This window comes from Artemia sp. Qi Xiang Cuo, chromosome 11, assembly GCF_049724085.1.
Source record: "Artemia sp. Qi Xiang Cuo chromosome 11, ASM4972408v1, whole genome shotgun sequence".
NCBI classification, from domain to species: domain Eukaryota; kingdom Metazoa; phylum Arthropoda; class Branchiopoda; order Anostraca; family Artemiidae; genus Artemia; species Artemia sp. Qi Xiang Cuo.
The window spans coordinates 42189500-42215346 of record NC_142804.1 but is presented as its reverse complement, the minus strand read 5'-3'; the positions used below and the strand labels follow the sequence as shown (position 1 = coordinate 42215346).

Genomic DNA, 25847 nt, shown 5'->3' with positions numbered 1-25847 from the left:
TAAAGATGGTGGGAGCAGTGAAAATGTTAAAAGTAGAATAGCAAAGGCCAGTTTTTTTTTTTCACGGTTAAAAACAGTTTGGAAGGATAGGAAGATAAGTCTGCAAACTAAGATTAAAATATTAGAAACTAAAGTGATGACAGTGGTTCAATATTGTTTTGAAACATGGGTGCTCCTAAAATCGGATGAAGATTTGCTATATGTTTTTCGGAGAAATTGACTACGGATTGTTCTGGGTACCCGGCTGACTGACCATATTTCAAACAGTAGGCTGTACGAAAAATGCGGTTCTATCCCGCTTTCTATTGCTCTAATGAGAGAAAGGTTAAGATGGCTTGGGCACGTTCTGCGGATGAAGAATGATACATTGCCGAAGACTGTCCTTTTTAGCCAACCGTCAATGGCTAAACGGAAAGCAGGTCGTCCGCAGTTGGGGGTGGAAAGAAGTCAAGAAGAAAGATTTAAGGATAATGAGAACCTCTTGGGAGTGTGTTAAGAGGGAGGCTTTGAATAGATTGGGATGGAGGAGGAGTGTCTTTAGCTGTTTTGGCCTTCGGTGGCTTGGTGCTGCAGTGAGTTGTTGGTAGTAGTAGTAGTATAAAGAAAACACCAAATATATTAAGTACATACTATTAAAAGAATTATTTAATTATCATACTATTAAAAATTATTGCCAAAATGTTATTCACATAAAAATTTTCTGCTCTCTTGTATAGGCTGGTGCGGAGGCGTCAGTGTGCTTTCTAATTGAAGACTTGAAAATTCCAACGAACATCCGAAGCAGCTCTGGATCTACTCCATTGCATTGTTCGGCAAAAGAGGGCAAGGTTGATATTGTTACTTATCTTGTTCAGCATGGCGCTGACATCATAAGAGATAATCAAGGCAGAACAGGTACTATTCGTTGACTCACAAAATAAAAGTGCTAGAAAAAAAAAACAATCAAAGAATATTCCAGAGTGATTGGCTTCATCGCTTAATGTATTTGGAAAATTGAAGAGTGAGGCTTGCTCTTAAAAAGTGTAAAATTTGGTTCTTATGTTGTGTAATTTCAATTATTTAATTCAAACTGAAAAACGTGAAATTCACTTAAGCAGCTGTTCTCACTAATAAGCCCATAATAACATACTTAAGGAATATGACATCTAACACATGAACCATGGCCAACATCCAAACAATATTACTTATTAGTAAGATTCCTGTTAGATTGTAACTTTACTGCTCAATAGTAGCCAAAATCATAGCTTTTGTAACGACATACGGGGTTTTTGGTATCCATGGTCCATTTCTTCTAAAATTTCTCTTGCCTCACGGAAACAGAAAACTTGTGATTGAAAGTTCTAAATAACAGCTCTTTTGGAATTATATCTCTTTTAGCCTTAAAAGACAGTTTTTCATTAATTCTACTGGGACAAATAAATAAGATAAAGGCCAAACACTTGCCCCATCCAACTGACATGTTCTAAGGCTTTTTTTATTGTCGTTTCATTGACCAAAATATCTTTGGAGATTGAATGAACCAATGTTTATAAAAATTGTTTAATCATAAAGTATGGGAGAAATAAAGACTCGTGAAGCCCTGCCCAATTTAGCTTCTATCTTATTTCCTTCTTCTATGTGCAAAACAGATCACATGTTAGAATGATGACTTTTCGTCATATGCTTGAGGATTTTGCAAACTCTGGCAGAGATCCTAGTTTAGTTTAATTGAAATATGCTGATGACTCCTCAATTGCGAAAAACCTGGCAACCATATACATCATGTCTGATTGAATTTACTACTTGAATGATTTTACTAATATAAAGCTAATTACTTTCACGTATTTTCAACTTAAAGAAGCCTTTCGAGCTGCTTTTCTTACTTTTTTTCTTCTGAGTCTCCTCTTAGCTGAGTATTTTTTTTAACTCCTTATTATTTTCTACAGAAGCTGATTTTATTTATGTAGACTCTTTGAAATTTGTAAATATGTTAGGTTTGTCGATTTAACACATTAACTTTATCTTATTATTACCAGTTCTGATTTATATTTTCTTAGCTGGCCATAACTAAGAAACCGTGAAACTTTTTTTCAAGGATTTCCACAGAGGAGGGAAAGGGGCGACATTTTCCCCATAAGATACGAAGTACATATGATAACCAGTACAAAGTAAAAGATTTATAATATTCAAAGTAGATACGAAGTCATATCAGGGGAAAGACATACTTTAATGTTTCATTAAAAAACTCCAAATTGTGTGTAACGTCATTTATATCTCATCTTAATTTGTTAACTATTCTCTATTATATTAATTTGATTTTTATTTCTTGTTGCTTAGTTTCTGTTGCAAATTATAAAATTTATATTTAAACAAGCACTGCTTGAATTGTTTTTTGCTCTATGATTTCCGCTCTAAGAAATTAAAAATGGTGTTTTATTTTAGCTATGGAGTAGCCCTTGACGGTGTGGGTGTATTCCAGATTTCAAGTATTGCTAGTGGTAATTAACCATCTTTTCTATAATTTTCGTACCAAGAAAACCCCTAACAAAAAATTGTAGCTATCTGTGTTTCTGCAAGGGCTTCCAAGGAGCGGAGTCTTTGTGAAATTTGTTTCCCATTTTTCTTAGTTGTAGCAAGTCAACAAATACTTGTTCTCAGCTGTCATTCATCTTTATTATTGGTAGTCTTTTTCTTCTGAAAAACATCTTTACAAGTAATTGTCCGATTGACGCCCATCAGATGGGTTATTATGTTATTTACCATGCTTTATTGATTTTCATATTGCTAAAAAAGAGCAATGAGCACCCCTGATTTTAGACATCTTTAATTTCCATATGTATCAGAATTAATCAGCTACTGCTCTGGGCAGCACAAACGCATATTAATAGAATTACACAAACAAAGACAAACACTTGCTTTTTTAGGTATATTGTTCGGGTTTTCAGTTCATGCTAACTCAGGCTTTGTCGTCAGATTATCTTGCATCTTTAAGATAGAAAAAAAGAGGATACCCTTTAAAATGGCCTTTACCATCAGGTTGCCAAGTATTCCTTAAATGACAAATGGCAATCTCCATCAATATTTCTTAGAGGAATACATTATGGTATTTGTATTTCGCCATTTATTTTCTAAGAGTCAAAGAAGATTAATTATGTGACGTTCAATTATTTCTTAAAAATTCTACAATTATTTTGAAGGTTTAATTTTAAGTTAGCGAAGGAACATAAAGAATTGGAATCTTGCCCGAAGATTATAGAAAATTGAAGAGACGTGTATTTTTCCGCCCTAACGTGGGCTCAGTAACAATTATATACTGTTAGTGGCACTGACGGTGTAGTGGTACCCAGAAGAATTGGCTAAAAAAAAGAAAATAAGAAAAAGAATCTACCTAAGGTCAACATTATTGTGATCCAGCATAACATTATCTAAAAGGAGATAGAATCTGTTGTTGTTAGACATTATTTTTATTGACTATGAAATGTTAATATTTGTTTACATACAAGTCTTTTCGCTAGTTTACACACAGATGAGTTTTAGATATAGTTGCAGGCACAAATAAATAGGATCTCTAGTAGAAACATGGTGTTTTCATTAGTTGGTTGATGCCCAGGGAGGTAGAAACAGAAATATATAGTATCCACGCTTTGGTAAATTTAATGCAGAAACAGAAATTTGCAACAGTTATAGACTGCTGCAATTTTATAGGTATAACAATATAGTTCTAATGACTGGAATATTTGGTCATAAAATGGTGTGTAAGTTAATAAAATGGCGTGAGGGTCAATTCAAAACTAAAATTAGGAAGGGTAATTGTTTTCTGTGAATTTGTGACCTTGGTAGAACCGAGGATGAGACTTTGAGTGGAATTTTTCAGGAACAACTAAAAATGAAACTGGAGAGTTTAAAGTTTGACAAGGTGGAATGCAACTAGAAAGATTATGTGAAAATATTTCGGAAAGTAGTAGAAAGTATATTAGCGAAGACAGTTGTAAATGCAGCTATTTTAGCGAAAACTGATCAAGCTTGGTAGAAGATAGGAGGGATTTGCATGAAAGTGTTGTGAAAGTGAGTAATAAACCATATTAGAATAAAATGAAAGGAAGGGAAATAAAAAAGGTACTAATAAACAAAATGAGGAGGTGTAAAAGGGAGGCAGTGAATGAAATTAACAAAGATATAGAACACACAGCCAGGCAGCATAACAGTATAATGATATATTCACGTGGATTGGAACTAAATTATTTTGGATGATGATATTTATTAGACTGAACGTTGCTTTAGATAATGTTTTAAGAGAAGAATTGTTTGGTTTAAGGAAGGGCAGGGGAGGTTTCGACCAAATTTACACTCTTAGATAATTATTTATTAAGTGTCTAAATCATCATACCTATTTGGTCCTCAGTTTTATATATTAGGAACAGGCATTTGATTCAGAGAATAGAATAACTATAATGAAAGTCCGGTCTTTGTTTGGCTTAAATTCTTAATTAAGATTAGTGAAAGAACAACAAATGAATTTTGATTGGCAGTTTAACATACATATAATGATATTCATTCTCCAAAGTTTAAGTAATTCTTGATTTATTAAAGTTAAAAACGTGAAAGAAATTTCAAATATATTTTGTTTTCAGTAAAGCGCAAATTGTGTCCTGATCTTCAGAAGGCATGGGGGAGGGTGTCAGCCCAACTAGTCTCAGTTTCTGCTGGGATTTAGCTTAACTCGGCTATTTATTGTAATATCTGTTCATTTTGGGTTTCACTTGTTTATTGGTGGTAGTTTTACTCTTTGAAAACTATTTAACTTTATTTGTGTTAATTTTTGGTTTAATATAGTACTTTACTTTCCTTTGAAGAGCTTGTTCTGTGACAAAAGAACAGTAACAGTAGTATGCAGGTGTGCAATTTTATGAGCTCAACATACCCCTCAGCATGCTCTGAAAGTTTCATTCTAATACTCGAAGCCGTTCTGAATATACTGCTTATACGGCCTTTTGACAACATGCATATATACTTCGTGTATCAGTTCACCATCCCCCTAGGCATTCGTTTGATTTAGTTCACCATCCCCCTAGGCATTCCGTGAAACTTTGAACATCCTACCGTTAGCCTCAACAGTAGTAGCCACAGTAATACTAATAGTAGCAGGGGTAGCAGCAGTAGTATTATTAGCAGTAGGAAAAGAGTAGCACTAATACTATTTGTTGTAGTGGTAATTGTAGCAGTAACAGTCGTAATAGTATTAGCAGATGTAGTAGTAGTTTTAGTTGTAGAAGTAGGTTTAGGAGATGTAGTAGAATGCACATTTTGATATTGCCTAGTTCAGAATCCCCCTCAACATGTCCTAAAAGTTTCAACTTTATGCACTAGACCGTTCCGGGTATACTACTGATTCTCCCTTTTGACAACCTGCTTGAACAGAGTGTGTTTGATTTAGTTCACCATCCCCCTAGGCATTCCGTGAAACTTTGAACATCCTACCGTTAGCCTCAACAGTAGTAGCCACAGTAATACTAATAGTAGCAGGGGTAGCAGCAGTAGTATTATTAGCAGTAGGAAAAGAGTGCCTTTTGTTTAGTTCAACGTTGCTCTCAACACACCCTGAAATTTTCAACTTAATCCTCAAAGCTGCTCCTAAGAAATTGTTCATATAGTCTTAATGCATACATACAATGTGATTTGATTTACTTCAAAATTCTGTAAATGATCCCAAAGAGTTTTATCTTAGCAGCCCTAACCTCGGTAGAAATAGTAGTTGTAGCAGTCGTAATAGCAGCAATAGTGGTTACACACAGTGCCTTTTGGTTAATTCAAAATCCATCTCAACATGCCCTTGGTCAATTGATCATTTCTCTCGTTGTTCCCTCAAAATTACAACTTAATACCCTCAGTCAATCCTGAGTTTCTCCGTTTTGACAACATCTATGCACATTCCGTGTTTTGATTTTGTTAAACTACTGAACCTTCAATTATACTGAACAAGATGGCCATCTCAGAATTTTGACTGCGTATGTTAGGAGAAATAATGGGCTTTAAAAGGGGGTTGGTCGGTCCCTATCAATTTTGACTCTTAAAACTTGAAATAAAAATTTTAATTTCCAATCGAATGAGTTCCCTTAAAAGTTTATATGATAGCCCTGCGCTGCGTATGATATACCTTGTATGCCCTTTTTGAGAACGTGCATGCCTATAGTTTTTCTTTTTTTAATAGGAACCCCCTTTAAGTATTCTTTAAGAGTTTCACTTTAATACCCTTAACCCCATTTGTTAAAGCGATCTAAGTGGTTGTATTAGTATTATACACACAGAGCCTCTTGATTAGTTCAAAATCTGCCGCAACATACCCTAAAAGCCCCTATTTGATAATGTAAGCCATTCCCAAGATATTGCATTTACACGCTTTTGACAATCTACATGCTCATAGTTCATTTTTATTTAGTTGAATATCCACCTAAACATTGCTTGAAAGCTTCACCTTAATACTCTTAGCTTGTGAAGTAGCAATAGTTGTAGTAGTAGTAGTTGTAGCATTAGTAGCAGTATGTACACAACACCTTTTTTTCTTTTCAACATTCCCCTCAACACACGCTGAAATTTTAAACTTAGTACCATAAAACATTCCTGAGGCATTGCTGATATGCCTTCTTGACATCCTGCAAATAGTCTGTTTTAATTTAGTTAAACACTGTTAGAACATTCCCTAAAATTACTCGCTTTAATACCCTTAGCTTTAGCAGCAGTAGTAGTAATACCAGTAATAATAATAATAATAACAGTAGCAGTGGTAGTAGCAGCAGTAGCAGTAGACTTATTTGAAGTAACCTTAGCTTTAATTGCAGTAGTAGCAGTAGTAGCAGTGGTAATACTAATAGCTGTAGTGGTAGTTGCAGAAGTAGTAGTAGTAGGGTGCAAATATAAGCTTCTAGTTAGTTCAACATCCCCCACAATTAACCCTGTAAGTTTCAAATTAACACATCAAGCTATTCCTACGATATTGCTGATACGCTCTTTTGACAATCACCATGAAGACGGCGTGTTGTGATTCAGTTCAGCCTCCCCCTTCAATACTCCTTGATAATTTCACCTGCATACCCTTTGCCAGAGTTGTAATAGTAGTTCACAGTTGTAGTAGTAGGAGTATTAGTAGTACTAGCTGTAAGAATAGTAGTAGTATTAGCAGTAATTGCACTAGTTCTAGTAGTAGCAGTGGTATTAACATCTTGCATTTTGGTAAGTCGAACTTCCCCCTCACTAAAACCTGGAAGTTTCGACTTAACTCAATTAGCCATCACTATGATGTTGCCAATATGCACTTTTGATAATTTTTTTGTTCAGCATGTTTTAATTTAATTCAGCTTCCACGTCAATACTTCCTGAAATTTTTGTCTAAATACTCATACCCTTAGTAGTAGTTGCAATAGAAGTAGTAGTCGGAGTATTAGTGGTAATAGTAGAAGTAGTAGCAGTGGTGGTAGTATTAAGTAGCATCCCCTTTTGAGGTTTCATGAGAGCCCTATCCCTGGATTCCATGAGAGCCCTGTTTTGAAAGGCATCTCTACCCCTGAATTCCATGACATCCTTATCCCGTCATTCCATGACAGCCAGCAGGTGTTTGTTACGTTATTGCGGGTGTTTTCTAAGAGGTGCTTGTTACGTAATAGGCTTTGTTTTCTAAGAGATGCAGGTATATGTTAAGTAATAGGAGTTGTTACAGATCAGAGCCCCCACCAAATCATGATTTCTTTGGTTGTTTTATCATAGGGAGTGTTTTCTTCAAGACATTCTTCAAGACGTTTTTTAAAACATTTTTCTCCAAGACGTTTCAAGACATTAAAAGATGTTTTTTAAGACATTTTTCTTCAAGACATTTCAAGACATTTCAAGACGTTTTAGAGTCATTTTTCGTCAAGACGTTTTTCTTCAAGATATCTTTGTTTCTTACGTAATAGGACATGTTAGAGTCCGTTAGTCAAGTGGGGAATTCCCGGTTGTAACTAAGGGAGACACACGTCAATGTTACATAATAACACTGCACACGTGGGATGTGACGCAATCTTAAACGCGGGTGGTACGTAATTACAGGGGCAAACATGAGTGTTACTTAATGACAGCGCAAACGTGGGATGTTACGTAATGGCAGCGCACACATGGGATGTTGCGTAATGACGGTACAAACCTCGGTGTTAAATAGTTTTTTAAGCGATTTTTTTCTGGATTTATTTTTACTTTCAAGGCGTTTGTTTTTTATTCGTTCAAGACTTTTTTTTTCAAGACGCTTTTCAAGATGTTTCAAGACATTTCAAGACATTTTCAGAAATTTTTCTTCAAGACGTTTTAAAGAAATTTCAAGACTTTTTTTTAAGACGTTTTTCAAGATTTCTTTGGTTGTTATGTAATAGGGGAAAGTTAACCAGTGTTAAGTATGACGTATCTAACGTGATATGTTTCTTCTGGGGCTCCGCGGGGAATCCCCGGTTGTAACTGACGAGAGCACATACGTTGGATGTTGATTAAAGCTTTAAAAAGATTTCATTTTCTTTTCAAGGCGTGTTTTCTTTTCATTCTAGGCGTTTTTTAGATTTCATTTTCTTTCAAGATATTTTTCTCAGGGAACATTTATATTCCTAAGATTTTTTCCCCTTTAAGATTCGGAAGGCCATTTCCATCTACTAAAATGGAGCATTAACCAGTTGGAAATATAATGATAGAATATAAGGAAAAAGAACAATGAAATCACAGAACAAACAGTTAAAACTCCACGAGTGAAATAACAAACCGTGAAAAAGCTAACAAAGGATGAAATATTAGCAAAAAAAAGCGTGAATTAAAGAAAGGTGGGGCTCTTAGCAAGCAATTCCCGGGAGGGAGGGGCGGAGGTATTTCTGAGAGGTATTAATGAAAATGCCACGTTTCTATTGCTCCATTAGACGCGCCTGCAAGAAAAAAGAGACAAATTTTTGTTCTTACATTCGGTTATTTCTGAGAACTTTCAATGACAATCCTACGTTTCTTTCAGCCAAGTCTCTGCATATTTCACACCACTGTAACAATATGTGGCTAGCTCACGGCACCCCTACAAAACCACCTCACCATTTTTAAGACGTTTCCAGTCATTTCTTGATAAAAATTATGCACTAAATCCATTGGTTCGTGTTTTCGTAAGCAAATCCTTTCGTGATGCCCCCAAATATTTCACATCACAACGGCATTACGTGGCTGCCCCCTGCCATCCAAGTGACATCCTTCATCACCCCTAGGACATTTATAACCTTTTTCTCACAAAATAAGCTTATAAATCTAAAATTGAACACTGTTTTTATTTGAAGACTAGGACTTAGCATTTAATTGTTAGAAGGTGATAGTTCAAAGTAATTCACACCACTTAAAATTTAAAACATTTCTTGAACGATCCTTCTCCTTATTTACAATGGTTTTATTAAAATTGGCTGCATGGTGGCACCCTTCGGCAGCCGTCATCATCATTTAAGGGTTTTCTGACGCTTGAATATCCAGATAGATATATTTTTTTTAATTTTTTGTTGCTATTATTTTACGACAATTCCCAACCCGTATCACACTATGGATAGCAAATGACCTCCCCCCCTCAACTTGATGGAATTCAAGCCAAATCACGCCACCATAGCAATAGGTGGCTGCCTCGTGATAACTCTAGGATATGTATTATTATTCCTAAAATACTTTTCATATATTTTCCTAATAAAATTATGATTAGAGTCCATTGATTCGTATTTTTTTGTAAGCCACCCCTCAATTTGATGTCCTCCACAGCAATTCATGCCACCATGGCATTACATGGCTACCCCCCTGTGTCATCCACGTGTCATCCGTCATCATCTCTATAGCATTTTCAACCCTTTTCTACAAAAAATAAGCTTTTAAATTCAAAATTGAACTCTGTTTTTATTCAAACAGCAGAACTTAGCATTTCATGGTTAGAACGTGACAGTCAAAGGCAATTTACGCCACCTAGAATTAAAACACTTCTTGAACGATCTTTCTCCTTATTTTCAGTAGTTTTGTAAATAATTGGCTGCATGGTAGCTCCCTACGTCTCCCTTTATCATCATTTGAGTGTTTTCTGTTGCTTAAATACCCCAATAGATATATTTTTTACTTTCTTGATATTATATACCGAAAATTCACGACCCCTGTCGCACTATGACTGGCTTGTGGCACCCTTTGAAATCACCTCATCATTGCTAAGATATTTTCAGACATTTTGTATTAGAAATCATGCATTAAATCCATTGCTTCATGTTTCCACAGCCCCACCCTCCGTGATACACCATGTCAATTCACACCATGTTTCATACTTTTACTGACCCACTGACACCCTCTACCACCCCCTCGTCATTCCTAAGACATTTTCATGGTACTTTCTTGTTAAAAATCATGCATTCAAACCATTGGTTCATGTTTTTTCAACCCAACCCCCCTGGATACACCATGTCAATTTACTCCGGAGTTTCACACTATGAATGGTCCTTTCGCACCCTCTGGTCAGGCACATACACACAGTTAGACACACAAGCACTGAGAGAAAAGTACACAAAGAAGGAAAAATACACACACACAACCACACAAAGTCAGACACACAGGCACACACACACATACAGTCAGACAAACAGACACACACTGCGTCTGTGTGTCTTTGTCTCTGTGTGTCTGAGTGGCAATGTGTATGTATGTGTGTTTGTTTGTGTGTGTGTGCCTTTGCATGTTCAAGAAATGTTTTAAAGTTTAGGTGGTGCGAATTGCCATGGACTGTCACCTTCTAACAATGAATTGCCAAGTTCTGCTGTTCAAATAAAAACAGTGTTCAATTTTAGATTTAGAAGCTTAAGTTTGTGAGAAATGGTTGAAAATGCCTTAGAGATGATGATGGGTGCCGCAGGGTGCCATCATACAGCCGATTTTTATAAAACCATTGAAAATAAGGCGAAGGCTCGTTCAAGAAATGTAATAAATTCTAAGTGGCATGAATTGCCTTGGACTATCTGATTCTAACAATGTAATTCTACGTCCCGTTGTTCAAATAAAAACAGTGTTCAATTTTAGATTTATAAGCTTATTTTTTTGGGAAAAAGGTTGAAAATGTCCTAGGGATGATGAGTGATGATAGATGTCACTTGGACTGCAGGGGGGACAACCGCGTAATGCCGAGGTGATGTAAAGTGTTTTGGGAACATCATGAAAGGGTATGCTCACGAAAACACGAACCAATGGATTTAATACATAATTTTTATCAAGAAATATCTGGAAATGTCTTAGGAATTATGAGGTGGTGTTGGAATGGTGCCATTAGACAGCCAAATATTGTCATGGAGCAATTAGACAGGCGCGTCTAATGGAGCAATAGAAAAGTAGTATTTTCATTAAGACCCATGAGATATACCTCTTAAAATGGCTTAAATTTATCTCTAATAACAACCCTCCACCCTCCCTCCCTGAACTTGCTTGCTAGGACCCCCACCTTTCTTTAATTCACGCTTGTTTTTGCTTATCTTTTATACTTTTTAAGCTTTTTCACGTTGTGTTTTTCCACTTGTTGAGTTTTAACTACTTTTTCTGTAATTTCATTGTAATTTTTGCTTATATTTTATCTTTTATAAGCTTTTCCATGTTTTGTTTTTTCTTTTATTGAGTTTTAACTGCTTTTTCTGTGATTTCATGGTTCTTTTTCCTTATATTCTATCTTTTTGAAACCTTTTTATGTTTTGTTTTTTCTTTGTTGTGTTTTAACTGCTTTTTTTCTTTGTTTTCATTAGTTTATAATGTTTTTCTGTTAGTAAAATTTGTATGTAGAAAAGCTTGTATCCTATATATTTATTGATTAAGGATGAAACTTCAATACTTTATCGTATACGCAATGAAATATCTAATACAAATTAAAGAAAATGAAATCTCAAAAAGAAAAAAAACGCCTTTAATGAAAAGAAAAAACGCCTTGAAAAGAAAATGAAAGCTATTGAAGTATTACGTAACAACCCACTTGTGTGGCCTCCTCAGTTATAATCGGGGATTCCATACGGAGCCCCTGAAGAAACATGTCACGTTAGAATGCGTCATCCTTAGCACTGGTAATAATTCCCCCATTACATAACAACTAAAGAAATCTTGAAAAACGTCTTGGAAAAGAAACGGATCTAGGACATTTTCCCCCGAGAAAATCCCCCCCCCCCCTGAGATTTTCCCCCGGAAATTTCTTCCCTATAGGAGATCCCCCCCCCCCTGAAAATTTCTGCCCGTAGGAGATTTCCCCCCTGAAACTTTTCCCCCGTAGGAGCTTCCGACCATCCACAAGGTCCGTCAGACCTTGAGACTGAAATTGAAAACTCCTAATTTAATCTCTTAATCTTCTGAATTAAATCCCATAATTAATATGTCATAACAGTTAACCACCCCGGATTATTTCCTTCGAAAGCTATTTAGGCTCCTGAGCTACGCCACACTGGGTCATTTCATTTTTTGTCACATCAGAAGCACGTAAAGTTTAGTAAAATAATGGAATATTTCGAATCAACGCGTGGAGTGGACAAGATTGCCTTCGAAGGGTTGGTTTACACGAAACAAAAAGACTTAGTGACTGAAGTGGTCAATTTTGAATCTGAGTTGAGACGACAGATGAAGGAAAGGCAAGGCGAGTTTAAGGCAAAGATCAAGGTGAAGGATGGTGCTTTGGTTGGGCCTTTGAACGAACATTCACATGCTCCCAACCAGTATAACTTTCAAGTACAGGAACTTCACAACCAGATGAAGAGGAAAGCAACCAAGATGCTTGAAACCCGGCAGCAGATTCTAACCTAGTCTTTGGTCAAATAGTCTGAAGGTAAGAATCTTAAAATTTCTTCCAACTATTTATGCAACATGCTCAGAGCTTGGGACAGGTATGCCCTCGGTCATATTTTGACTTCTTTTCAACATTTCTTTTGGAGACAATCCAAAATCTGGATCATCCTGATTCTGATCTAGGCCAAGTAACGACAGTTCTAATTCCAAATGTAGTGCTCTTCTGTCTTCAAATCGGTTTTTTCGTTTTCATTAAACCCTGTAGTTGCCATATTTAGGTTTTGTCTGATGTCGAGTTGGGCGTGCAGAATTCCTTCAGGAAAGGTTTTCCAGCCATTTGAAGTGAAGGGCTATTTTTTCCATATAAGCCAGAGTATCTACAGGAAGTACAAGACCTTGGCCTCCCGACGAGGTATGGAGACGGTGATGAATTTGCAGTCTCCGTCCAAATGCTAGCTGCTCTTGCATTCGTGCCCATTCCGGAAGTACATTCTGCATTCACAGCTGTCGTAGCAAAACTTACTGACAATATGTTTGGGCCGATCATCACCTACTTTGAAGATAACTACATCGGTAGAATGCGTGGAAGTAGGAGAGTACCTTGCAACTTTCCGCCCCGTGTCTGGAATGTGTTCGACAGAGCGAAAGATGAACGTCCCAGGACAAACAACAATGTCGAGGGTTATCATAGAAGATTGCAGTCTTCAATTTTGGCTTATCACCCTAGCCTTTGGAAGTTCTCGGACATCCTCAAGCGCAAACTAGCACTTAACAGGGCGGTTGTGATTCAAGCAAATGCGGGACAATCCAGTGAACCAATTAAGAAAAAGTATGTGGATTTAAATGCCAGACTTCTACGACAGATGGAAAACTACGGGAACGTCGGGACGCTGGAGTACCTGAGGCTTCTTGCAAGAAATATTAGTTTTAAAGTGTAGCATTTTAACCGTGTATGTGTTACCGTGCATAACCAAATATTTATTTCTCAATTAAAAAGTGTACTCCACTCGCTCTTGTATTTTAAGCCGCCAAGAAAGTGAGGAATTTTGCAACAGTTTTCGAGCCATGGGTGACATGCGATGCAAATAAATCCAAGGCAAGGGTAGTTTGTGGTGGCGATTATTTCCGAGAGGGGGGGGGAGAATTTTCAGTGTGGGGAAGTAACTGACATCTCCTAGGGGGAAATCACCCGGGGGGGAATCTCCTAGGGGGGGGGGAAATTTCAGGGGTAAATATCTTACGGGGGTAAATAACCGGGTGAAATCTTCGGGGGGATTTTCTCGTTGGGAAATCACCGGAACTCAAAAGAAACGTCAAGAAATTTGTTAAACATATTGAAGAATAAAATATCTTAAAAATGTCTTAAAATGCCTTGAAACGTCTTGAAAAATGTCTTGAAAAATAACACCTTGAAAGAAGAGAAAAACACACGCCTCGAAAGAAAAAAGAAATCCCGAAGAAAAAAATGTCTTAATGTATTATGTAGGCCTAACACCGATATGAGTACCGTCATTACGCAACATAACTCGTGTGCGCTGTCATTACGTAACCCCCGTATGTGCCCCCGTTATTACGTAACACCCACGTGTGCCCCCGTTTATATGTAGCACCCACGTGTAAGATTGCGTCACATCCCACATTTGCATCGTTATTATGTAACACCCACGTGTGTGTCCCCCTCATTTACAACCGGGACTTCCCCACTTGACTAACGGTGTCTAACAAGTCCTATTATGTAACGACCAAAGATCCCTACTAAATTTCTTAAATATCTTCATCGCAGCGTCAACTTATGTTGTAATTTTGAACTATTCTGAAAAAGCAGATTTAGGGTAATATGGACCACAGAGACAGCGGTTAAGATGGACCGATCCGTCTTGCCCTCTATCATCCGGGAGTTTTTTGACATTTACTACGTATTTTGTGAAACGAATATAAGGTTGTATTTATTATGTCCACATGTCAATCAGAAAGATATTAAGTTGCCTCGGTTTTACAAATTGGGAAAGCATAATTAGAAAACAACCCGCGTTCTCCATGACCAGGACTTACTGAAAGCAGCTGCTATGCGAGTTAGATCAGGTTTGCCGCTTCGCAAAGTTTTGGAAGAGGTTGGTCTACAACGAAGCATAGTGCAAAGAGTAGCTGCAAAACTGGACGCAGCAGAAGATCCCTAATTAGTAGAGATGGCAACTACCTTCAACTTCAAAAGTGTGTTCTCTGCAAATGAAGAAACAATTCTGAACGCCTATATAATAACAGCGGAGCACGTGCATCATTGACTTACGAAAAAGAACCACGCGAGCTTGCAAATGAATATGCTCAGGCCAAAAGGATAAAGATGCCAGGGAACTGGACTGAAAATAAGAATGCAGGAAAATACATGATAAATAGCTTTATGATTCGTGTCGGGCTTTCCCTAGGGTACTCCAAAAGTACAAGCCTTGTCAGAGTTGGCAGCTTCAATAGGACGTATGTTAGAGCATTCTTCAATAACTTAGAAGAGTTGCTTTTAAAGCAGAAGTATCCACCAAATAGAATACATGCGGAGTAACCACCATTCAGAAGACTCCAAAGGTGGTTGCAGAAAAGGACCAAAGAAAGTTGGAAGTATTACTTCGGCTGAGGGAGGGACACTGGTAACAATTGTAGGGTGCATCAACGCAGCTAGCCAGTCTATAGCCCCTTTATTTATCTCTCCTCGAGTGAATTAGCTTCAAAATTTTTTCTATGGCACACCACCTGGAAGCACAGGAAAATGCGAGCTATCGGGATGGATGACAGCCGATTTCGTCCTGGATATGATACACAATTCTAACTCCCAATCCAGTTGTTCACCCACAAGTCGAATTCTGCAGATTATGGATAACAATGGTTTGCACGTGCTATTGAGCGTGGTTAATCATTGCAGAGAAAACAGCATTGAGGTCTTGACACTTCCGCTGTATTGTAGTCACAAGCTGCAGCCTCTTGATCTTGTTGCTTATGGGCCATTGAAGCGCTATTACAATGAAGCCGCAAACTCGCGGACGATTTCGAACCCGAAAAGCAGGATTACCATTTATAAAATTAGAATCGTTTTTCCAAGAGCTTTTATCATGGAAAACATGCAAGTGGGTTCCAAAACTAGAATTCGATAGGAACGTCTTCCAAGATCATGACTTTCTCAGTGTCTTCGTGACTGACCCACCAGTGCTACACACGTGTCCCATGACAGCCCAGTCTGCAGCTGCATGAACCAGTTCTGGTGAAGACAGCTCGGATAACGATTTACTCCCAACTACCAGTAGCTCTGAGACTCCTGTGACTATGCCAGTGACTCTAGAGTCAATTTGTTCTCAAGAGACGGAAAAACGTCTAGGAAAAAACGAAGTCCAAAATTCTGACGAACACACCTGAAAAAAAAACAGACTGGAAGAGGGGTTTCAGTTGAAAAGAAAAACATCACAAAAGAAAGCTCAAATAAAATGGCCTCAAAAGAGAAGCCTCTCTAAACAGCTTGAAAACGGGGAAGATAGCTTCAATGAACGTCTCGCGCTGGATGATAAAGGTGATGACAGCTTGCATTTGAATGGGTCAGAGGAGAAGTATGGCTAATCTTCATGCGAACAAAAGCTAATCTTCGTGCGAGCTTCGTGCGAACAAAAGAGGATATCATGAAGCTGCAAAGACAAACCTCTTCAGATGGAACGACGAAACAGTCGGCTAATTTTTTTTTCACGTAGATTTCGCCTTGTAAACTGTTTAAATAAAGTTATTTACTCTTCTTTCATTATTTTACTTTTTACTATTGTTTTAAGCATTCGAAATAAATAGGTTTAGAAGCAATTCATCTGTTTGAGCAGTTTTGTCCGTCTTGCTCTAAAGGTCGGTCCGTGTTATCCTATGGGGTGGGCAAAACGGACTTTTTCTTACCAGCTTCATTTATCTTACATGGGCCCAGGAATACGTCTGATTTATATATGAAGAAGATTTCTTTACGTAAGTCAATGTCCTGGGGACATGGACTTACTCGACATTTCCAATATCTTCTGCAGGCGAAAAACCAACACGGGGCTCGTCTTACCCGACTCCCCTCCTGCTTTTCATTTGTGCATGGTGGCTTCCTCCATTGACTCTAATAATTTTCAAGTATTGACTAATTTCTTAAGAAATTAATTAAAAAGGTTTCTGAAAAAGAAGTTTTCAAAGAAAAGTAAAGAGCCATATTAATCTTGAGATCAGTACAAACGAATTCCTATAATAATTCAAAACCAAAACGATGAAAGTAAAATGATAACATATAGGCCTACTGATATAGATGAATGAACCTACAACGAGTAAAATTTAATGTAAATAGTCAAAGCTAAGACAAATAAAACCAAATTGTTGCTGCCCTCTTTCCCATCCCTAACCGGAAAAGTTCTAAATCACATAACGTTTGATTTACAAAATATCGTGAAAAAATATATCTTTAAAGAAATGTCTTCAAAAACCAAAAATCATAGCCACGTGTTTGAAGTTTTTATCTCGTATAGCTGGAAACGAAATGACATGATGTATTTAAAGGTGTGAAACTGTTGACAAACAGAATATGTGAAATCATGTCTTATTCTCAGTGTCAAAAGTTCAAAAGGAATTGGTGCATGTTTTCTCACTTGACAAGGATACAGTTCTTAGGAAGGCACTAATATCCCGTATAAATGTAATAAAAAGTGACCAAGAAACAAGGAAACGACGTCGTGGAGTTTCAACATATGGATTGCTGTCTGAATCCCCATATCTAACGTGATATAGAGTGCAGGGAATCTTTTCAGTATTCAATATCCCTCTATCAGAATCTCAGGTTCACAAACAATTGGCACAAGTTTTTTTTTCTTACATTGATACAGCTCTTAGAAAAGCATTAAAAACCCCGTAAAAAGTGACCTAGAAACATAGAAAGTGACCCAGAAACAAGCAAAAAAAAACTCATAGAACTTCAACGTTTTTAATGTTGTGTGAATCCTCATATCCTGTGTGGGATCGGGTAGAGGGATCTCTTAACAATTTAATAACCTCTTAAATATTCCCTAAAAGCATCAATTAAATACTTTTAATTGTGTATAAAATGGTGCAGATAAGCCCTGTTTACAATCTAGATTTGTACCGTTTGTTGACTTAGTTAACCATATACTAAAAGTTTGACTTATTATCCTAAGCTGTTCCTGAGATATTATACGTACAACACACAATGCTGACAAGCTGAGCATATTTTCTGTCTTGAACTAGTTCAAAATTCCTGTCAAAATTAAATTCGAGTTTTAACTTAATTAAATAAAAAAAACAAGTTTTTTAAACTGAAAGTAAGGAGCGACATTAAAACTTAAAACGAACAGAAATTATTCCGTATATTAAAGGGGATGTCCCCTCTTCAACGCCTCGTTCTTTACGCCAAAGTTTTTTATTGTTTTAAAAAATAATGTTGTGAGACAGATTTAAACTTTAGCGTAAAGAGCGAGGCGTTGAGGAGGGGACAGCCCCTTTCATATACGGAATAATTTCTGTTCGTTTTAAGCTTTACTGTCGCTCCTTACTTTCAGTTTAAAAAACTTGTTTTTTTTTCTTTAATTTCTAATCTTTTTTTAGTTAATGCAGCTTTTATTTCCGTCATTGAATAAGTAAACAAAATTTGCATAAAAATTTTACTCTTCTTTTGCTAAATGGCTGTCTCTAAATTTGGTTCTGACGTAATTTACAAATTTACTTACGTAACCAACTTCTATATTCGTATATTTTTCTTCTGGCAAAAAATACGTTGCAGATATAGTTGCAGATTTTTGCAGATATGGGCTTGAAACCTATGTAATAGGGTTTTCTGATACGCTGAATCTGACGATGGGGTTTTTTCATTAAAATTCTTTCACTTGTAGGGGATGTTTCCTCCCTCTTTAAAAAATCAGGTAAATTTTCTCAGACTCGTAGCCTTTGATGAGTAATACTAAACTTAATAAAATTTATATATTTATAATCAACATTATAAGCCCTTTCTTTTGATACATTTATTGACATCCTTCTTTTGATACATTTATTGATTTATTGACATTACTATTGAGCCGTATCGCTTGTTTTTTTTTTTTTTTATTTCGTATATGTTATTACGTAAATGAGGGGGTTCTCCCCTTATTCAATACCACGCTCTTTATGTTAAAAATTAAAAAAAAAATTAATTCACAAACCCCTGAATCCCAAAGGCCGTTTAATTATAATAGATAGCTCTTTTCAAAGCACAAAAAAAAACCTGTCGCGTAACGCGCGAGTTATTTACTTGGGTGACAACCCCCTCATATACGTAATAATTTCTGTTCATTTTAAGTTCTAATGTTGCTTCTTACTTTCAGGTGAAAAAACTTGTTTTTTTTTATTTAATTTCTGATCGTTTTTTAAATAATGCTTGGAAATCCGGCGCACCCTTCATAGAAATGTCCCTTACCCCAAAGAAACATCCTCCCCGGACATATTCTCCCGAGTAACGAGATGTTTCGAGAAAGCCATTTAACCAAATAAAAGTAAAATTAATATGCAAATTTTGTTATAATTATTCATGTACGGTGAACCAAAACCAAAACCTGCATTAATTCAAAAACGTTCAAAAATTAAATGAAAAACAAAACAAGTTTTTTAACTGAAAGTAAGGAACAACGTTAAAAGTTAAAACGAACAGAAATTATTCTGTATATAAAAGAGGCTGTTCCCTCCTCAACGCCTCGCTCTTTACGCTAAAGTTTGACTTTCTCACAACTGTATTTTTTTTAACAACAAAAAACTTTAGCGTAAAGAGCGAGGCGCTGAGGAGGGGACAGCCCCTTTCATATACGGAATAATTTCTGTTTATTTTAAGCTTTAACGTCGTTCCTTACTTTCAGTTAAAAAAAACTTGTTTTTTTTTATTTCATCTGTGAACGTTTTTTAATTAATGCAGGTTTTGATTTTGGCTCGCCACACATGAATAATTAAAACGAAATTTGCATATTAATTTTACTTTTATTTGGTTAAATGGCTTTCTCGAAACTTGTTGAATTTTATTTACGAACGTTTTTATTAGTAATAAATATGCGTAACTTACGAATTAACTTACGTAACGAACTTCTATATTCATATATTTTTAATACGTATATTAGGGGGTTTGCCCCCTAGTCAGTACCTCGCTCTTGACGCTAAACTTCGAATTTTGTTCTAATTCTTTAAAAATGACCTCTTAATCACAAAGGCCGTTAATTAGAATAAATAGCTCTTATGAAAGTACTAAAAAATCTTTGGCTTAAAGAGCGAGGTATTGACTAGAAGGTGAACCCAATCATAGAGCTAATATTTTTTTGTTCGTTTTAAGTTTTGATGTTGCTCCGTACTTTCAGTTAAAAATCTTGTTTTTTTAAATTTAATTTCTGATTTTTTTTTTTTAAATAGTGATGGGAAATCCGGCGCCCCCTTCATAGCAATGTCCCTTGCCCCATGAAACTTCCTTCATGAAAAGATCCTCCCATATAACCCCCGACCCACCCCACCCCCCATTACCAGAAAAAATTCCCCCTGAAAACTTCTGTATACTTCCCAATAACCAATACTATATGTTAACATTGGGTAAAGTTCATAATTTTCAGCCCTCCCCCTGGGGGCTTCGAGGGATAAAATCATCCTAAAAAACATAGTTAGAATATTTTCGACCATGTTGAACAAAATGGCTATCTTAAAATTTTGATCGGGTGACTTTGGGCAAATAATGAGCGTGGGAGGGGGCCTAGTTGCCCTCCATTTTTTTATCAATTAAAAAGGGAACTAGAACTTTTAATTTCCGTTCCAATGAGCCCTTTCACGATATTCTAGGACCACTGGGTCGATACGATCAAACCTGGGGAAAAGAAGAAGAAAAAAAAAACAAATAAACACGCATCTGTGATCTTTCTTCTGGCAAAAAATGGAAAATTACACATTTTTGTAGATAGGAGCTTGAAACCTCTAAAGTAGGGTTCTTTGATACGCTGAATATGATGGTGTGATTTTCATTAAGGCTCTATAACTTTTAGGGGGTCTTTCCCCCTTTTTTCGAAAATCAGCCAAATTTTCTCAGGCGCGTACCTTTGGATAGGTAAGATTAAACTTGATGAAACTTATATATTTGAAATCAGAATTAAAATCTGATTCTTTTGATGTATCTATTGGTATCAAAATTCCGTTTTTTAGAGTTTTGGTTACCATTGTGCCGGGTCGCTCCTTACTTACAGTTCGTTATCACGAACTGTTTGATTCGCTTCGCAATTTCTGAATCATTTTGGATACACCCTCAAGAAAAATCTTAATGAACGTTGTGTCTTAGTCTTAAATTAATTCTCCCTCCAAAAACAATATATTTTCAGCAGCCTACAAAGTTGCCTTAAAAAAAAAAATACGAACAATATTACATTAGGTATATTCTGCATTTTCTTAGGCAGAGTAGCTGTATGGTTTATGATATTGCTTTTGAAGTCTAAGCTATCAACACGACGCATAAAACACTGACAGTTTTCGTAAAAATGTGGCCTTATGGTTGAGATTAATTTATAAAACTGTTTCCACAAAACAAGATTCTTAAAGAAAATTAAAGAGCTCCATTAAGCCAAAAATGAGCAGAAATAAATTCAAATAATCTTGCAAGTGTAAAACTACCACAAATCACCATCAATAAGTAAATGAAACCCAAAATGAATCGAAATTACAATAAATAACCAAAGTTTTTTGTGGAAAAAGTTTTTTAAGTTAATTTCTGTTCGTTTTTTAATGACGTAGTCTTTTTCTTGAAAAAATATATTTATATCTTTTTTTTCTATAAGAATCTATAGTTGGGCCTGCTATTCGCATGTTGCAGAAACTTTTTCAAAATTTTTTGATCCTGACACAAATAGCATTGTTCATTTTAACTTTATCCTTCCTCAAGTTGACCTGAAAATAAAACTTGATATCATTCCCAAAATATTCTACCTATGCCCTTTGACAACCTGGATACACTTTACTCTTTTGATTTGTTTAAATTGTAAGAACAGAAGTGGTAATAGTAGTAGACCCAAAGTTTCAAATTAACGCCCCCAGTCGGTCTAGAGATATTGCTAAGGTGTCTTAAAAGAACTATTTAAAGAGAATAGGAACTTCGTGGGAGGGTGTAAAAAAGGAGGCTCTGATTGGATCGGGATGGAGGAGTAGCGTGTGTATCTGTGTTAACCTCAGGTGGCTTGGTGCTGCAGTAAATAGTTAGTAGTAGTAGTAGTAGAGCTCAAAAGGGCAGCACGTCATTTTATTTAACGGCGGCATGTATAGTGTGTAACTTTATAAACAACGCTGGGAAACTTTAAAATGTACCCTCCGCGTACAAATGCTGAGTATTCGTCTCGTTTTTAACTTCCATTTAGTTCCAACGATAATAATACGCTTATCGCATTGAGAATAAAAAAAAACACTGAACTCCTTGTAAATTTTTCCTGAATTCATCTGGTAAAGTAATTGTCTGCAAGGAAATTGGAACCAGGTATTTTTAAACGAAAAATTTACGTGCATGCAGGTTTTCAAAAGGGCTCATAAGTAATATCTTAGGCGGCGCTGCTCTATAGTAGCCAGAAATATAATTCAAAACTTTTAACTTGATTCAAAATTAAAAGTTCTGGTGTCCCTTTTAATAGTAAAAAGAGATTGGAGGGCCAGCAGCCCTTCTCCCAAGCTAATTCATTTTCCAAACACATCCAGTCAAAATTTTGAGAAAACCATTTTGCCCACCATAGTAGAGCGGTCCAACAACTCTGTCTATAGAAATGATGGGTATCTCAATACCCCATATTATGCAATTGACTCAGTCCTCCCACCCCAAACAAGGACGACCTGCTTTCCGTTTAGCCCTAGATGGTTGGCCGAAAAGAATAATCTTCGGCAATCTGTCATCCTTCATCCGAACAACGTTCCCTAACCACTTCAACCTTTCTTTCATCATAGCCCTGGAGAGCGGTATTTAGCCACATTTTTCGTAGAGCCTAATGTTTGAAATACGGTCAGTCAGCCAGGTACCCAGAACAAACCTTAAGCAATTTCTTTGTAAAACATCTAGCAAATCTTCATCCGTTTTTCGAAGCAACCATGCTTCAGAGCCATATTTGACCACTGTCATTAGTATAGGTTCTAATATTCTAATTTTGGTTTGCAAACTTATCTTCCTGTTCTTCAAAACTTTTTTTTAACTGTGAAAAAACACCCTGAGCCTTGGCTATTCTACTTTCAACTTTTTCACTGCTCCCACCATTTTACTAATAATACTACCAAGGTAAGTGAAGCTGCCCACCTGATCAATCTTTTCATTACCCAGTGTCACCTTTTCATCTTCACTTATTCCTACCCTTAGTGACTTAGTCACTGGACAAGATTGCCTTCGAAGGGTTGGTTTTCACGAAAAATAAAAAGACTTAGTGACTGAAGTGGTCAATTTTGAATCTGAGTTGAGACGACAGATGATGGAAAGGCAAGGAGAGTTTAAGGCAAAGATCAAGGTGAAGGATGGTGCTTTGGTTGGGCCTTTGAACGAACATTCACATGCTCCCAACCAGTATAACTTTCAAGTACAGGAACTTCACAACCACATGAAGAGGAAAGCAACCAAGATGCTTGAAACCCGGCAGCAGATTCTAACCTAGTCCTTGGTCAAATAATCTGAAGGTAAGCGTCTTACAATTTCTTCCAACTATTTATGCAACATGCTCAGAGCTTGGGACAGGTATGCCCTCGGTCATATTTTGACTTCTTTTCAACATTTCTTTTGGAGACAATCCAAAATCTGGATCATCCTGATTCTGATCTAGGCCAAGTAACGACAGTTCTAATGCCAAATGTAGTGCTCTTCTATCTTCAAATTGTTTTTTTCGTTTTTATTAAACCCAGTAGTTGCCATATTTAGGTTTTGTCTGATTTCGAGTTGGGCGTGCAGAATTCCTTCAGGAAATGTCTTCCAGCCATTTGAAGTGAAGGGCTATTTTTTCCACATAAGCCAGAGTATCTACAGGAAGTACAAGACCTTGGCCTCCCGACGAGGTATGGAGACGGTGATGAATTTGCAGTTTCCGTCCAAATGCTAGCTGCTCTTGTATTTGTGCCCATTCCGGAAGTACATTCTGCATTCACAGCTGTCGTAGCAAAACTTACTGACAATATGTTTGGGCCGATTATCACCTACTTTGAAGATAACTACATCGGTAGAATGCGTGGAAGTAGGAGAGTACCTTGCAACTTTCCGCTCCGTGTCTGGCAGAGCGGAATGTGTTCTACAGAGCGAAAGATGAACGTCCCAGGACAAACAACAATGTCGAGGATTATTATAGAAGATTGCAGTCTTCAGCTTCGGCTTATCACCCTAGCCTTTGGAAGTTCTAGGACATCCTCAAGCGCAAACAAGCACTTAACAGGGCGGTTGTGATTCAAGCAAATGTGGGACAATCCAGTGAACCAATTAAGAAAATGTATGTGGATTTAAATGCCAGACTTCTACGACAGATGGAAAACTACGGGAACGTCGGGACGCTGGAGTACCTGAGGCTTCTTGCAAGAAATATTAGTTTTAAAGTGTAGCATTTTAACCGTGTATGTGTTACCGTGCAGAACCACATATTTACTTCTCAATTAAAAAGTGTACTCCACTCGCTCTTGTATTGTAGGCCGCCAAGAAAGAGAAGAATTTTGCAACAGTTTTCGAGCCATGGGTGACATGCGATGCAAATAAATCCAAGGCAAGTGTAGTTTGTGGTGGCGATTATTTCCGAGAGGGGGGGGGGGAGAATTTTCAGCGTGGGGAAATAACTGACATCTCCTAGGGGGAAATCAACCCGAGGGGGGAATGTCCTATGGGGGGAAATTTCAGGGGTCAATATGTTACGGGGGGAAATTACCGGGGGTAAATAACCGGGGGAAATCTTCGGGGGGGGGGGGGGGCTTTTCTCGTTGGGAAATCACCGGAACTCAAAAGAAACGTCAAGAAATTTTTTAAACATCTTGAAGAATAAAATATCTTAAAAACGTCTTAAAATGCCTTGAAACGTCTTGAAAAACGTCTTGGAAAAAAACACCTTGAAAGAAGAGAAAAACACACGCCTCGAAAGAAAAAAGAAATCCCGAAGAAACAAATCGCTTAATGTATTATGTAACACCGATATGAGTACCGTCATTACGCAACATAACTCGTGTGCGCTGTCATTACGTAACCCCCATATGTGCCCCCGTTATTACGTAACACCCACGTGTGCCCCCGTTTATATGTAGCACCCACGTGTAAGATTGCGTCACATCCCACATTTGCATCGTTATTATGTAACACCCACGTGTGTGTCCCCCTCATTTACAACCGGGACTTCCCCACTTGACTAACGGTGTCTAAAAAGTCCTATTATGTAACGACCAAAGAAATCTTGTAGAAAAACGTCTTAAAAATGTCTTAAAATGTCTTGAAATGTCTTAAAAATGTCTTGAAATGTCTTGAAACGTCTTCAAAACTGTCTTGAAGAAAAATATCTTAAAAAACGTCTTGAAATGTTTTGAAACGTCTTGAGAATGTCTTGAAGAATACATTCCCTATGATGCAACAACCAAAGGGATCATGATTTTGCAGGGTCTCTGAAATCTAATAACTCCTATTACGTTACATACACCTGCATATCTTAGAAAACTTAGCCTATTACTTAACAAGCACCTACGTCTCTTAGAAAACACCCCAATGACGTAACAAACACCTGCTGGCTGTCATGGAATGACGGTATAAGGACATCATGGAATCCAGGGGTAGGGATGTCTTTAAGAACAGGGCTCTCATGGGATAGAGGGATAGGGCTCTCATGGAACCTTAAAAAGGGATACTACTGTATTAGCAGTAGCACCCACTTATTGTCTTTTGGTCAATTGATCCTTTTCCTTTATGGAATCCCTGAAGGTTCCAACTTAGAAAGCCTACCGTAATCGATTCTTGAGGTACGCCCTTTTGATAATTTGCATGCACACGGTATATTTTTATTTAGTTACAGTTTCTCTTCAAGCTTCTTTCAAATTCT

General features: G+C 37.0%; 1 protein-coding gene across 1 annotated transcript in view; it reads left to right on the top strand.

Annotated features, from left to right (window-relative positions):
- LOC148946991 (ankyrin repeat domain-containing protein 16-like) overlaps positions 1-25847 on the top strand; it is a 158037-nt gene that overhangs the window by 130389 nt on the left and 1801 nt on the right. Inside the window, exon 7 of the mRNA XM_089096479.1 lies at positions 717-894. Coding sequence (XP_088952605.1) covers positions 717-894 — 178 coding nt within the window. The remainder of the gene's footprint in view (positions 1-716; positions 895-25847) is intronic.